General features: G+C 34.8%; 1 protein-coding gene across 4 annotated transcripts in view; it reads left to right on the top strand.

Moving 5' to 3' along the window:
- DIAPH2 (diaphanous related formin 2) overlaps positions 1 to 16,689 on the top strand; it is a 155,359-nt gene that overhangs the window by 94,946 nt on the left and 43,724 nt on the right. For 3 of the 4 annotated variants that reach the window (XM_021405708.1, XM_021405710.1, XM_021405709.1), the window contains one exon: positions 1,232 to 1,396. In XM_021405708.1, the coding sequence (XP_021261383.1) occupies positions 1,232 to 1,396 (165 nt within the window). Of the gene's footprint in view, positions 1 to 1,231; positions 1,397 to 1,966; positions 5,005 to 16,689 lie in introns of those variants that run through there. The other variant, XM_021405712.1, reaches the window with a different exon arrangement.

The raw sequence follows: 16,689 nt of genomic DNA, 5'->3' as shown, positions 1-16,689 counted from the left end.
AATAAGTGCTTCTGGGAGCTGAGCTTATGATTTCTGTAGTTCAGAAAATAATGTCTGTCTTTTGTTCTTAGGTTTATATATGTGTAGTGTAATACTTTAATCATCTTCAATTCACTATCAACAGAACTAGTTTAATCATGTAGCAGCTGTTTTGTCGGAGTGATTTGTGACTTCATATCTTTGTAGATATAAACAACCGCAACAAAATAAAATAGACTGAAACTTAACTAGCTCGAAGGCAAAGTAATATTTTGCAGCTTGTGCTGTTTCTGCATTTGTAAGTTGTTCTGTGAGTAAGTTTCCATATAGGAAAAATAAATCCCTTTCAATTTAAGATGATTATGCCAAACGTTTAATTACAACTGCTGAGTTGGTAATCAGTCTTCTATTTATACTCTCTGATTACTAATAAAAATGTGTAATATATTGCAACCTTCTAACAGTATGACTTTATGAAAATTAAAGCAAGGAGTACTTCTGTCTTTCACCCCCTCCCACTCTGAAAGCATGTAAGAGAATAAATATAGGCAGCAGTCTGGACAACTTCCGAGGTGTTTCATTTCCAACTTACAGTAAATTACATTTTTATCATTAGTAATAAACAAGGTATTAGCTTTTTGTATTTCTGATTTAATATTGGTGAGAATTTCTGATCAAGTTTGAGTTGATTTTAAGTGTACATTTGTATCTGTTGTGTGTTTTGTTCTGTTATACGTTTGAGTAGCCAGCTTTTTCACTTCTGATCCAACAGACAAATGTGTGAATACTCTTTTGAGAAGAATGTTTCTTCTTGTCCTCTTATATTTGTTGTTTCTTGATATCTTTAGAACTCATGAGTTTTTGTTGGTAAACAGACTTGGAAGATAGAAAACACCCCTTAGCATCTTGTTTAGCTCTATTGTCCTTGTGCTTTCATGAGTTGCAAGTTCAGCTGTGACCAAATAATGTAACTGTATTGCTTACATTAAACATACAGGGAGCCTAAGTACTCTTGAACTATGATAATCTATATAATTTGCAAGTTAAACTAAACCTATAATAAACCAGCAGTATCAATGATGTTTTCTGTCTTGCATTGCAGTGTACTCATATACATTTATGCTTAAAAGATAACGTACTTGATGGTACTGCCAAATTTTCCAGTTTTGCCCACATTTACGCTATATTGTCTTGTTTGTAATTGCTGTTAGATTTAATTCCACTTGAATCATTTTCCTTAACAAGACCTTACATCTTTGCTAAGAATGCACGCGAACAATATGAAAAACTGTTGTACATGCACAACAACATGATGAAATTATATGAGAATTTGGGAGAATACTTCACTTTTGATGCCAAATCAATAAGCATAGAAGAATTCTTTGGTGATCTGAACAACTTTAGAATTCTGTTTTTGGTAAGTAGTGTCTGTGAAACATTATTTATATTTTTATTTCTCCTTTTGGCTCTACCAAGTAAGTTTAATTCCTTCTTACTTTCTTTTTAGTGTTACATTTAATTTTTTGTTTTGTGCTGTGGCAGGGAATCGGATGAATGCTTCCAAAATTATTTTGATTTTGGTCACTGGTAGTTATAATTCTGCAGTTTGTAACTTGCACGCTCACCTGTCAATGTGATAAGATATATGGATAATCAGAATTTTTTTAATTGCTTGTTGTCTGTGACATAACAAATAGACATGATTAGAAGTGCAACAAAACCATTGCGAAGCCTGAGCCTAGATGGATGCCCCTGCACTCACATTGTGTTGGAATCTGATGTCTTCATATTGCTTTGAACTGAAGGTTGAAATTCTGTGTTGAGCTCTGTATTTCTGACATAACTCCTGATATTCATTTAGATTTATATATTACTATTTCCAGTCAGCTAGTACAGTTGATACCAGGGCTTGGTTTCTTTGTGGAGGAACTTAAGAATTTTATTTAACAACTCAATTTTTAAATGGGTTTAATGTCATCTTTCCTAGTGGCTGTCTGGGAGTCATAATCAGCTGCACCATAGAAAGTGTACAGGGAGAACAGATGCCTGGAATGTCACGTTGTGTCTCTTGAGAATATTAACACTGCCTGGAAATACCACTGTTTACCACGCAGCTGTTGCTCCCCAATCTCTCTATTGCCAGCAGCCGTCTTCATTCATTGCATAATCATAAGGACTTTCAGTTTTAGTGATAGATGGATAATTACTTAAAAACGTAATTTTATTGCCAAGCTTACTGTATCAGAAAATTTTTCCTACGTTACATGTAACTGTTCATTTTAAATTGACTGGAATGGTTTTTTCCTTTGTTTTTCTTTTTTTTTTTACCACAGGCAAATTACCAATTCTTTTATAATTAGTGGGCATGCCAACACATCTGTGTGAAGACATGCGAAGAACAGGAATAGTTGTTGTGAGCTATTTCAGTGCATTTACTTTTTCATAAATTTAAGGCTTACATTTTTAAATACGTATGTTTAAGTGTGGAGCTCTGTTTCCAACAGTTGCAACAGAGTAGATTTCAGACTAGCAGTGTCCAAATATTGTGATGAAAAATCTGTCTTCATGTATTTATTTAAACTACATTGAAGGTGAGCTAGAAAACAAATACCCAAGTTTTTTAGAAGGCATATTAGAATGAATGCATTTCCAGTTGCTTAAATAGTTTTGTTTTTCTTTTTACCATTTCAAACTCTGACTGATAACCTGCTGCTCTTTGTGATTATAATTGAATTTGAAGGTACTGAGTAAGAAAAGGAAAAAAAGATGAGACGCTTAAGCATTTCAGTGGGTAAATGTGAGAAACTAAATATGAAGTGCTATAACCAATCTAATAACAAAAATGGAGTATTTGTGTGGCCTTCTGAAGGAATAAAAGAAACTAACATGTATGTTATAACTACTGATAAAATAAAATACTGATGCAGATTTAGAATGAGTTTCTATAACGAACTCTGTGAGAGTAAAGTGTTGAATTCAGGAGTGAGAGCTATTACTGACTTAAATGTAAAAGATCTTCATTCCACTGTGGAAAACTCTGCAGAATGCTCTACAAAATCATAGTAATAACAGCTTGACCTGGTGGCTTTCCCTCCTCAAGATCCTGAACTTTGGACTGTACAATGTAATCTTACTGATGCTTTTTGTAAATGTATTACAATCTCAGTAGCATCCATCTTTCTGATATTTTTGTGTGGCTGTTATTGATTGGATGTTGCTAATTCTTTTTCATAAAGAAATAGAGTACTGTTTATCCGACTACATTTTATCCATGTTAATTGATTGCCAGTTAATTAAGGAGAGGAATTTTGTGAGATTTACCTCTATGTCCTTGTACAGGGGGCAAATCTGTTTGAGCTTCAAGATATAATTCTTTTATATTTTCCATATTAAGTGTTGCATTCTATAGAAATAAATGATTGTTCAGTCCTTTAGTCTTCAATATGATGACTATAATATATGTGGTAGTTGAGACTTTACTTACGTTCGTTATTGCGATAGCTGAAAGAACAAAGAGTCAACTGAAGGAAAATGCAGGGTTAAAACCACTAGCTATGAAGAAGTTACCTGAAGGCTTGTGGTGCCAAAATTTCAAATGTGTGAACATGCAATAAGTTTTCTGCTTACACAAGCTGCGCAAACTACGTAGACATAATTCAGGTTATTTTATTAGCTTTTTATTTTTATACTTTATATAAAATATCATCATTATGTTACTGGCTATGTGTGTCTGAATTCATGAACTTATGTTTGTTGGACTTCCAGGGACCATCCAGTCCAACTTTCAGCTCAGAGCAAGTTCAACTTAAAGCAGGTAGCACAGGACCTTCGTGTGCTGTGTTCAGGTGTGGAGACCCTACAGCCTCTCTGGGTCCATTTTCACCTTATGCATTCAGACTTCCTTGCTGCAAAGCATACTGCTGCCTCTCATCGAGCCAATTGTTCTGAAGTACCTTTATTTTTCTGCAAAGCGGCTTTCTAGGATTGCTTTTGCATTTTACATTTAAGTGTATTTAGGGTTAAGTAATGCAATTCAGGCCTACACTATAGAAAACTGCAGAGATTTGGGGTTTTGTTGTTTTTTTTTAAGCTTCACTAAATATTTAAGAATTACTTATGAAAGTACTGTGTTTGGATTTGAGTTTCAGTTCACGTCTAATACCTTTACTTGAGTGATGGTTGTTATTTGGCTTCGAATAATCTTTGCTGTTTTTATTTGTTTTCCAAGTATTTGCTAGCTTAAGTCATTTAAATGAGGTCCAGGAACATTTAGAGAAATACTTTAATCACATGCAAGAATGTTCTGCTGATTGTGAATATTTGCCCATTAATTCAGAGTGCAGATAAACATAGTAAGACTTGAGGAAGGAAATGTATTTAGTCAAGAAGAACTTTAATTTGCAATGAGAATAAATTCTCTTCTGTATGAGTGCTATTCACTTGTCCTTTTAGCAAGGTTCAACAAATTCTTATTTTAGGAAACTTAAAAATGAGGGCATTTCAAACTTCATTTTTTAATCACTGAAATTGCTACAACATCCAGAGTAATCAGGGTTTTGAAACTGCTTGTTCAAAGTACTGCTAATTATTATTGCTAATTTACAAATAATCCTAATTAATGCTGTATACATGTCTTATGCAAATAATTCTCTATGGATAGGTGAAAGTGATGTATATTCTATAAACTATCAATATAATTTATACCATGAAATGTTATCTGGGGTTTATGTGTCAGACTGTCCTTCATTTTCTTCTTATATATGAGTTCACAAATACTTGCTCTCTTCTGGTTACTAGATAATGCTCAAAGCAGAGAACAAATTTGCCTTGATATTTATTCCTTTTTTTTACTTTTTTTATTGGAGACAGTTTAATGCTGTTTGTTCATCTGAATAATTAATTGTCTGTGTGATGCTAAGGTCTTTAAAAATTTTTAACTGTCCTTCTGTTGTCTAAGCCTCCTTAAATATTAAAGCTTCAATAAAAAAAAAGTGAAGTCTGTGACTTACATAGCTTAAGGAGACACTTTCGTTTCTTAAGCATCGTTTGTACTTTAGTCAAATTCACTTGTTCAGATATATGCAGTAGTTGTAGTAATTGTAATTAGGCCTTCTGAGAATTTTTGCCTTATTTTATCCACTAGAGCAGAACTTTGTACACTTTAGTGGCATAAAGGTTCTTGTTTAGGGATTTAATTTTTTTCAGACACTTGAGGAAGGCCTAGGGCAAACAATGAAAGTTCACAGTACAATGGTTTGATTTTCTATAAGGAAAATTATTTTAAAAGAATTAAGATTTTCAGCAACATCTTGATGACTATAAGAAGTTTCTCAGAAAGAAAACAAATGTTCAAGTGCAAGGACAAACTCAACTCATTTAATCTGTGGAATTTACTATAAAACATCATAACCACTGATACAAATTTAGAGGCATTGAGAAAAAACTTAGAATATACAACGTAGAACAACAGAATATCCTGATTTGGAAGGATAACGATTCTTGAGTCCAGCTCCTGGCTGCTCCACACAGAACCAAATAATCCTAGAGCATGCATACTTACCGAATGTATCAGTTTCAAATCAGTCTGATGCCTGCATGCTGCTTCCAAGTGATCCCTAGATTGCTTTTTGGGGGATTGGTTGGGTTTTTTTTGTTGTTTTCTTTGTTCAACAGTGTTTTATCTCTATCACTGAAGGGACATTGACTGTGAAGGACTGTGCTGAAGGCTTTGCTAAAGCCAAGGTAAACAAGGTTCACCACCTTCTCTCATCCACAGTGCTTGTTGTTTCGTTTTAGAAGGCAGTCAGTCTGATAAGGCACAGTTTGCCCTTGAGAAGTCCATTCTTGCTGTTCCCAGTCAATGGCTTGTCCTTTATGTAACTGGAAATGGCTTCCAGTAGGAATCTCTCTGTGATCTGCCTGAAAACACAAGTGATGGCTGGCTGCTGTGTAGTTCACCAAGCTTTCTTCACTCCTTTGAAGATGAGTCTAACGTGTGACTTTTCCAGGCGTTGGAGATGTCCTTTGAGTCCACAACTTTTTCATGAAATAGACGCCTTGCAATGACATCAGTCAGCTGATGATAGCCTCTGAGGCACTGATGGTAAAAGATGAGGTGAAGAAGTCACCGAGTACCACAGGCTCTGAAGTTAGGTTCCATGCTCCATTCAGCAGACTTACCACTTCCTTTATCCTCCTTCAGCAGCCTCTGTAGCTATAAAAGACCTCATTGCTTTTCACCTCACTTAAAAATTTTATCTCCTGAGTCTGTGCTTTGGTTTAATTCTTTTCCTCCCTGTGCAATACTGCTATCTTCCTCTTGGGTAGCGTAGCCGCACTTCTGCCTCTGAGCGTTTCCATTGTACGCCAGAGCTATCAGGAGCTCCCCTCTGCCAAACTCCTTAGCTTCCAGGATGGCTGAATGGTTACGTTTTGTGCTTACTGAAGGTTTTCATTCAAAATGTTCTGTGATACAGCATATTTTAATTGAAACTACAGCATATATAGTTCTAGATAACTGGTTTTAAATGATTGACCTCTACAAGTACCTAAAATTCAACACAGCCACTCTGAAAATCTTGACTCATTTTGTATTACTTTTGTGTAACCTTTATAGTCTTTAAACACTCTCCCTTTTCGTACCCTGTGATTCTGTGTACGATTCTGTCATGTAAAAGCAAATTTACTAAATAAACAACTGTCTTTGTAATGACAGTTTTTCTTCATTCATTTGCAACTGCAGATAAGAATATATGATTATTTTGGAATCATACAGTTTGGCCACTGTATTTGAAAACAGATGAAATATATACCCACGTCTTTAAAGATGAACCAAAAATAATTGTCAGAAGTACTTTCTGAATGGCATATCCCATGATCACAGAGAGAATTCTGTGTATTTATATTTGCTTGATATGTCTGTCTTGTCATTCTCATATCAAGCTATTTTAACACTGAGAAAATAAAAACATCTGGTCTTTGGAAAACATGTTAAGGACTATGATAATTATTGGCAGAAGTTCCATACATCCAAATAATGCCAGTTGTTGATTCATTGATACAAACAATATATGCATAGAACATCTTTTCTAATAGTTTCTTTTACAAGTTGGACAGAAACAGTATTTATTAAATGCCCCTCCAGCAGTTCTGAGCATTTAGAAGTTGTTAAGCTGAATGTCAAGATGTAGTGCATATCAGAAAAAGAATTCTGGAGCAGTCACTGTTGCTTTTTCATCTTTCATTCTTCTGATCAAAGTACATCGGCAATACAGTGATATTCTTTTTGGTCCATAAGTTTCTCCTCACAAATCATTTTGCAACAAAATTTTCCGTATAAATATATTGTTACTCTGTTAAACAACAGAGAAAGAGGAAATTACCAGGAAGCAATGTAAGCTGATACAGTAGCTGACCTTTCTCAATTTGTGGGACATATTGATTGCTGCTGGAATGTTTTCTATATTTGGAGAGGCTGAGCTGACTTTTATTTTAGAGAAATGGACATATACTTATTGAATAGAAATTGACTTATTTATGAACATCTTTCTCATTTTTTATATCTTTAAAACTTCCCATCTAGTAAGTTTCTAGTCAAGAACTACATTAACCTCTCATGCCTAGTTTTTGTTAGTATCTGTCTAACTTTGTGTGAGAAAAGAAATAATGGGAAATAATGGGAGGAGAAAAAGACACTGTGTAGCTAGGAATTCACAACTAAAACTGCAAAACTGTTGATCGTATGATTGTAAGTAGACAAATCAACTTAGTGCACCTCTGTCTTATCTAAACAAGCATTGTTTGTGAGCCATTTAAATTCATCAAGATGCAACCTAGTGAATTGATCTAGAGGTGCAGGTAGAAAAAACAGAATTGTTTTTATTTACATATGCTTTATCTGTTCCCTTCTTATACCTAGGCTTCTCTACCCTTTTTGCAGGAAGTGTAATTAGTGCCAAGGATGTAGTGAGAGGACTGAATTAAGTTTGTGTATCACTTCAGAAATCCTCTTTACCTGTCAGTCTTTATGTGGCTGTGCCACTTGTTCATCTTTTTCCTAAGATTAGGTAGAATGTTTACACCTTGAAAATGAGTGTTTAGCTAGATTTTCTTTCCTGTTTCTTTTGCCTCACCTATGCCTAGGTTTATTTCTTTGGTTTCATACTTAGATACATCTTTGTATCTTCATTTTATTCAGTGAACATTACAAGAGCTAAGTAAAGCACTTGAGCGTGAGGACTTCACTTATAAATGAAACACAGTGAAAAATCAAACTGTTTTTGTGTTTTTTTGTTTTTGGTGGAGAGTGGAGGAGTATATATGCTCTCTGTCAGAGCTGACAATTAGAAGGAAATTGAATCAAAAGGAGCATCCACTGAATAAGAATGTGCCTTTCATATTCAGGACTTGTTTTGAAGCAAGATTTTTTTTAGATGATATTTATTTTGTCCTTCTGTTCAGTGAAAGTAAATACAGATTTCTATTGTCCTTGATTAGCAACATAACCTTGGGACAATTGCAGCCTGATCCATTTGGTTTGGTAGAGTTTTCAGGCTCTTAACAGATAATGATTAATCAGTTTCCTGAAGCAAGATGCCTGTTCTTTTCTGTTTCAGTTCTTCACTTTAATTTGTTGTCTCAAAAACTTTATATCAAATGATCTGAAATATTTTTAAGATGTCACTTTCTAATGTTTGCTTCTTTTATTGCTAGAGTATTTAAAAATATCTACCAAATCTGTCACGCCTGCATTTAAAAATGCACATAAACTCCCTTTTAATCAGGTTGTGTGCTTTATGGAGGGTGTATGAAATACAGACTTTCACATTAGATGGAAAATTTTTGTTTTCCTTATATAACAGTTAAATGTTTCAAGTTTTTCCCAGTGGATTCCCCTTTTAGTGGACTTAGTCCTAAAGGTGAATTTTAAATAGCAGGGTGAAATTCGGGGAGGCAAAATTTAAGGAGGTAAAAACAGGCATTTATAAGCATATCTATTACAAAATGCAGTGAAGCTTCGTCCTTCAGTGAAGTGGTATTTTTGCTATCTAGTGGAATGTGACTACTTCTCTCTCCTAGAAGACATTTGAGCAGATGCAGCTTTTGGAATAAGGAAATCTTTTGATTATGTTATAAATGTACGTAGGGATAAAGGGTTGTATTGTAGTATAAGGAAAGTAGATAGGAAGAACTGATCAGTTGGCAGTATGAGAGATGGTTCTTTCTAAGAGACTTTTTGAAATAAACTGCCCTTTTGTATCAGCAGTGTCCATTGATTCACTGATGGTTAGTGTGTAGCTGGAGTATTTTACAGTAACCTTGTGATATAAGATGCAGAAAACAGAACTCCCCAAAAGATGATATGGCATATTATATGATCGGTAAGCTGACACGTTTTATTGGGCCACAAGTATTGTGATCTTTCAAGGTTTTGTAAGATTTAAACTCAGTAGTAGGCAGGAAACAAAACATCTGTTATTTTTACTGATGAAGGCAACATATTTTTCATCACAGTAGATTCAGCAACAAGAGTACAAATGTCTATGTAAGCCCTTTTCTTTGTAATATTTGCTTATAATATACTTCAGAGCAAGTTTTAAGCTGCATGAAGCAGGAACTTTCTTTCCTTGGACTAATTTAAAGCATTCCTTAAATTCAGCGGGACATTGGCTACAAGAATATAAATCAGCGAATATACAACACATAGGTTAACACCTACTCATATGTTTTGTTATGAAAGGCAATACATAAGATCAAGCTGAATTCTCAGATTTCACACCAATTGAGCTTGTAATTCAGAAGTAGCTTTAAAAGAAAAGATGTTTATTCACTCTTCTCCCTGATTGTTTGTCTGGGAATGCAATTTCTCCCTTGTGCTTAAAAAAAAAAAAACAGCAGTTCCTTAATGTGGTCTGAAAGACAACTTCTTTCTTCTAGCTTGAAGACAGCTATGGAAAACTAAAGAATAATCAGCAAGAGGTATTTTTCTATAGCGAAGTTTCCCAGGAGGCAATATCAAAACTGAAACATTGTCCCTATTAGCAAGCTCTCGCTGCCCCCTCAAAAGAAAAACAGAACAAAACAAAACAAAAAAAAAAACCAACAACAAAAAAGCACAGCCAAACAAGAAAAGAGAAGCTTTTATAAGGTTTCTAATTTTTTGTCTGAAAGCACACCCACTCTGTGCTTAGGAGAATATTTTTATTTGTGTTTTTTAACGTGATAAATCGGAAAGTGGATGCAGGCCAGAAAACTTTCTAAGTCATGGAATTGGAAACAGAAGCATTCACATACAAGTGGTAACTCATTGATTTTATTAACAAGCTGTTAACACTGTTAGATAATTGGCCACCTTATGTATTATATAAAAGGGAAGGATGACATTTATGATAATAATAATAAAAAAAACTGAATTACAGTGCTCTGCCTCTGGAAGCACTTAAAGGCAGGCAAGTGTAGGCTGCTGTAGTTGCCACTTAGGCAGTATAGATGGGATTGGAACTTGTTCCTGGCGTGTCAGACTTGTTTCTGTGGTGGTGGTACAGGCCTTGTGGATGGAGAAAAGCAACAGCTGTCATATTTCATGATAGTCAAGCCTTTTGTTAAATATTTTTTTCTGAAGTAATATGGGAAAATATTAGAAGAAACTGAAGTTAGGCTTTCTAAATCTTGAAAATAGGGTTAAAATAGGTGGGTTTTTTTTAGCATTTTCCATTTGAAAAATTTAAGCTTATTGTCCAGTCAGTACTGATTGCAGTAAGTCTAATTGAGTCATCTCATTATTCCTAGGCATTATCTTGGAAGCTTATAAAATTTAAATGAGGATTTTAAATCCTCATTCTACTCTGGAAATCAAGCATAGATTGGGATTTTGAGTATCACAATACTGAAGTTGTGAATCTAAACCAGATGTTGAGCTCTTGTAAATGATAGGCTTATTCCCTGTGGCAAGATTTTAAATCTAAAAGAAACCCTTCCACAGAAGATGCTTGTAGTTTGCAGATGCTTACATCTGCACTTACCATCGTAGCTAAAAAGCTGTCTTTGAGTCTTGGATTCATAGGAATCTGATCTCTTAAAGTCTCCACAAGGGTACTTTATCTAGGTTAGGCTTGTCATCTGCTTGTTCATATCTCATATTAAGATAAGTTTGATAATTTGAACCCCCTCATTTGTCTTAATTGTGATTTGATTGATCACAGTTACTGCATCTTCAGTTAGCTTGCTGATGTTGTAGTATATCAGCTTATTTCCTGAAGCTAATGTTTGCTTATCAAGTTTAGAAAAATAGAAATCAAGCTAATAGGATTGGATTATTCTATCAAAATGGAATATGAAGCAGAAGCTAAGAGAAGCCTCAAGAAAAAATTGAACATGAGAAAGTGCATCTTTGCAGTACTATCAGTAGGGTGCAAGAAGACATTGTAATGACGAAGTAATATTGACTGCACCCTCCCCAAACCCTGATTTCTCTGGTAAAGAACTGCCCGATGCTGGCACAGACAAGCCGAACAGCCATGATAGGTAGCAGCTGCAAACAAGTGGGCTGTACTTAATGAGCAACATAAGGTGGTGTGCACATTTACATACATTAATTTGTGTACTATATAAAATGTAGTAAGCCAGGCAGGTGACTGTGCTTAGGGCAGTGCTCCTCATGTACCTTGGCTTTACCCTTCTTCCCAGGCACGGCTGTGGTGTAGTGTCAGGGCCCTGCTGCTGAGGGCTCTGTTTTCAAGCAAGTGCTGTGGTCCTGCAAATGTTGGCCTTGGTCCTGAGCGATCCTGATCTGCAGTGACAGCATCCCAAAGATGTTTCATGTCAGATGTAATGGCTGTGGTGCACGAACCATAGGGCAGTATCCTAGGCAGTCTTTTCTACTTGCTGTTTCATACCTACTCAATCAGGAAATTCAACATGTCATTGAGCAAGCTGCTGTATCTTAGCTCTGTTTTTATAGATGAATTGCCAGTTAATCTGAGTTCACTGAGTAATGATGGAGAAAGTTTTGGGTGTTTTTTGTTTATTTCTTGGAACTTCAGTTCACATATTTTGCTGGTGTAAAGCAAATTTAAAAAAAAAAATAGGGAAGGCCAGAGGGATCACAGACAGCTTTCATTAGTGGTGCGTGACTGCTTTGTAGCCAACTGCATCTTTAATATCCTAGGCAGTATCTGCATTAGTTTGTTTTCTTTTTTTTCTCATTTTTAATAATTTACCTTTGAGAGTCTATTTACAACCATGTTGGTGTGCAGAGATCTGTTTGTCTGTCAAAACTTAAGATATGTACAGAGTATGAGATGCGTTAATATTTCATTTGCTGCTTAAGGAAGCCAAGTTGTAAACTGTCTGTCCTGGGTATCAGAGCCTTATTTCAGCGTATCCTAATAAACACAAGGGGGAACATCAAACTTTGAGCTGGGAGGCGGGGGGAAGCCTCTCAAACTGCACGCTCTTCTGCACAAAGAAAAACACAGAAGATCTTGAATGGCCTACAAGTAAAAATATTTTTTTGAGATTTACTTGTTGATGATTTGGAGTTTTCCATGCCATTAAATCTTTTGAAAAGACAGTACCTAGATTAATACTTTTCAAGGTCTTTTCCAAAGCTGTTGGAAATTTTTTTAACTCTGGCTTGCTTCTTACTTTGTGATGTTAGTCTGAATTTTAGCTGTTACGCTTGTTTGTTTTCATCCTTTAAGCAGGATAAATATAGTTGTTTAAATATCTGTTTCGTCACTGTTGAGTTTCATTGCAGTCACAAAAATAGTGATTATCTTTTAAAAGTGAAGTCAATTACAGAATAATTTTTTCAATATTAAGTCGATCTCTGCCATTTACTGATCAGGTAATCTATCCTGCAAACCTACCTAGAGATGGTATCTCTAGCACTGAATACTCAAAAATGTTATATAGCTAGTGATGTGTTGTTCTTCATTATAAGAATTCAGTGAAACTCTGGAGTTTGGAAAAGAGCAGGAGTAGATAGAAGATAGATGAAAGTGTGAGAACTCCAGATCTTCCATGTTGATATCTAACGTTTGCGTCCTCCTCGTACATGGAGATATTCTGTCTCACTGTAAAAAGTGTTTAGCTTTCTATACATGAAACATTTGCTACATACTGAAGTTTGAATCTGAGAGGAGAAGTTTGTTTCATACAAAAGCTTTTTTAGATGGCCTCCATTGCATTTATCTTGGTTTAAAAAATAATCACATTTCTGTCATGAATAAATAACTATTCAGGAGGCAACAACTGAGGGATCACACAAACAAGAAAATGCCTTAAGTGAATTGTTTTTTCTATCGCCATCCAAACTGTTCAGTTTTCCTGCTGGTGGGAAGACACTATAAATACACTTTTGTTTTAATTTGAATGTTCCTTGACTGTAATACATGTTTCTAGTGCACATACTTCCATGTTTTGGCTATCCTGAAATAAGCATGAGGTATGTGGACTTCTCTGCAAAGGAATCCGTAGAAAAAAAGAATAAAATCATGTATTTTTATCAAAGAACAGTTTAAAACCAGCAAACATAAAGTTGTTGTGGAGTGGGAACTGTAAGTTATTAATGTCAAAGGTGCTTTTAATGTAAAACGGAAACCCTTTTCTTATAAGCGAATTAAGTTAAAGAATTCTTCTGATGAAGTTGCGTTTTACTACCTGTTATTTTTAGAAGATCTTGGAAAACTACTGATTTTAATGCACGTTAATTCCCAAATACTAGTTTCTTAGCCATGTACTTAGCCATGTTATCTGTAATTCTTCCGTATGTGTCCTTCCCTATTCCCCAACCCTCTCAGACCCTATTTTCTTGGAAATAAATTGAGCTTTTAAATAATAGTGTAATCCTAACACTTTCCAGCTCTCTTGATGTGTCCTATGTGCAGTAGACAGAACAAGTGAACCACTATATATCCAATCAAACAACATTTTAAAAAAAATTGAGTTCTTGTGATGTTTTATTCTCTATTTCCGTAACAGTGAAATTAGAGAAAGCACTGCTGTATTGTCCTGCTGGCATTTGGTGCTGCCCTGATTTTGTTTTGGAAGAACATAAACACTGGTTAAAACATGCTCGTCTCATTGTTATTTGTTAGGTGAACTGGTGGATACCATGATAATGGGCCAACTTTTCGTAAGTGGTTTTTATTGTAGCTTTGTGTAGCAACTAAAAGGGATTTTTGTCCCAGACAGCATTTTGCAAAAAGATTTCTCTAGGTTACGATATGCGTGTAAAAACAAGTATGAGGTATAAAAGATGAAAGTGACAAAGTTGTTGAGGAAAACTGTTAGATATGGTAATTAAAGTATTTTTTTTGCTATCTGCAAGAAAATTTCTTAAGGCATAAAGAGTGAATTTCTGTGGATGCTTCACATTATGCTATTAAAATGGTATAGAAACTCAAAGTGGCATTTTTATGCATAAAAATTAATAGAAGTATTATCTCCTGTGACTTTGCAGGATGAATGGCAATTAGTTGATTAGATTACATCTTGTATAAAAGCAGGTGGATGTGAGTGGATGTCTTTTAAGAACTCATCCACTTTAGTTTTATCTCAGAGACTGTGAGCACTGAAGAAGTTTTATAATTCTCATTTTTGTCACAGTTTTACTTATTTTATAGTATCAGTGTATTCCTGTTAATGTTACTATGTACGTAAGTTTTGTAGAACCAATTTGTTGTAGTTGTTTGAAACTACTAGCCTCAAAAGTTGTGTGCGTGTATGTTCCATAATTTTTTTTCCTACTGTATAAATATGCAAGAAAATTAAGTACCCCATTTTAGTTGTGTAACATGGTTAATTTTTAGAATGGTAAAGCCTGAATTGCAGCATGGCATGTACAGAATTGTTTTACCTTTATATTCAAAATCATTGTGCTAGTCCACAGTTTGAAGAACTAGAAAATGAGTAAATAATGAAATATTTGAAGCTGCATGAGGGAGAATAACCCTGTAGAAAGAAACAGAAGGGAAACAAAGGTTTTGTGTTATAATTCAGGCAGAGCAAATTATGTAGACAACACCGTGCTTCTGAGTCCCAAGTTCTTTTCATCTTTATTTAGAGTCATTTTCAACCAGCTTTTAAAAAGCGCGATCAAATTTGTTATCAATATTAATTCAAATATCAAGTATATTTACAAATAAATAAGAATATATATTTATTTTGCTTTCAGCAAGACGCACATCTGGTGATATGTTCTTGTGAATGAGATTTCACAGATTTATCCGACTCACTAAACGTGGAGTAGTCAATGATATAGCAGGTGTGAAAGACGAGTCAGACTGTCTGATGGAGAGTAATAATAAACAAGTACATTCTAGGTGCTTTGTTTCTGGGATACTTTTATGAAGGAGAGGTATTACTTTCACTAAACAATGGTGGTATGTCAAATAACACATCTTTTCCTTTTTTCATGGTATTTGCTTTAAAGACTTACCTAGAGGAAAGGAAGAGAGAGTCAATTTTAAAAAATGCAGCATAAAACTGAGTGGGTGGCTGGGGGGTTGAGAAGTAGATGGGATGGCAGGAAAGAATCCACTGAATCCTAACCAGAAGTGCTAGAGCTGTTAAAAAGCTGCAGGAGTACTACAGCAAGGCCTGGGGTGATTAAGACTTGTGATATATATATATAGATTAAAAAATTATATATATATATCATTTTTTTCTAGACTAACTCTGTAATGTTATGAAAATGCAAGACTATATGAGTGCAGTACTCTATTGCAGCATGTTAGTTTTGAAATTGCCAGCATAAGGACCAAGAGCCCTAGAGACTTGTTAGTGTGATGCTCTTCTGGGATTCCTCTATTTTAAATGGCTTATGTTTTAGTAGCCATTGGTAGCTATTGTATTGTATAAACTGTATATATTTTGTATTTACGAAACATATTTTCATATAATCTGTAAACTGGGATTCTTAGAGCTTGACACAAGGTAGTTTTCCATGTATAATAAACTTAGAGGTTGTGTAGTTCATTCTGTAGTAGTCTTCCTGTTAGAAAGTGTGGTAGAATCTATGAACTAATCATAATCTGCCAATGGCTAGTGGGCTGCTTTCTCTTGTAAGATTGTGGGCATTTACTTTCATTACGGCCTGTGAAGTTTCAGTAAAATGAAATCTCTGTCAAGTGCAATTGAATGTATTGAGACAGAACTGTCCAAAATGAAAAAGGGTAAAACAGTTTTTTTTTTTTCCAACCTTAATTCTGTGCATTTTTTCTGGAGGAAGAGATGTTTTTCAGTATGGCAGGTACAACAAATAAAGTTCTTTGTCCAGTTCTCACATGCATGTGTAGGTTAATATCACTGATAACCGTGGTTTCCACAATTTCGACAAAGCAGTATCCCTTATTAAATAGCTGTGTGTAGTATTGTATCACAGTGTGAACTCTTGAAATAGCATCTTCACTCTTCCTAAAATTAAGATACTGGTTTAAACCAGGCTTAAAACCAAACCAACAAAACGATGTTGATACTGGAAGTTTTCTGGAACTTCTCAGTCACCCAAAATGCAAAGCTATTTCAGTTTTCATTCTTTTGATTATATAATAATGTTAACGTGTATAAATAGTGTAGTAAATCATGTTCTCTTGAGGATTTCTGGCCATGCTTGGAATTTTTAGTGCCATTTTCTGTTTATTTTTTCATCTATGAGACATGAATACAACATCTGTGCAAGCAAGGTTATTTTTGCTATTTTTACTA

Source organism: Numida meleagris, chromosome 8, assembly GCF_002078875.1.
Source record: "Numida meleagris isolate 19003 breed g44 Domestic line chromosome 8, NumMel1.0, whole genome shotgun sequence".
NCBI classification, from domain to species: domain Eukaryota; kingdom Metazoa; phylum Chordata; class Aves; order Galliformes; family Numididae; genus Numida; species Numida meleagris.
This window is presented reverse-complemented; position numbering and strand designations above follow the sequence as displayed.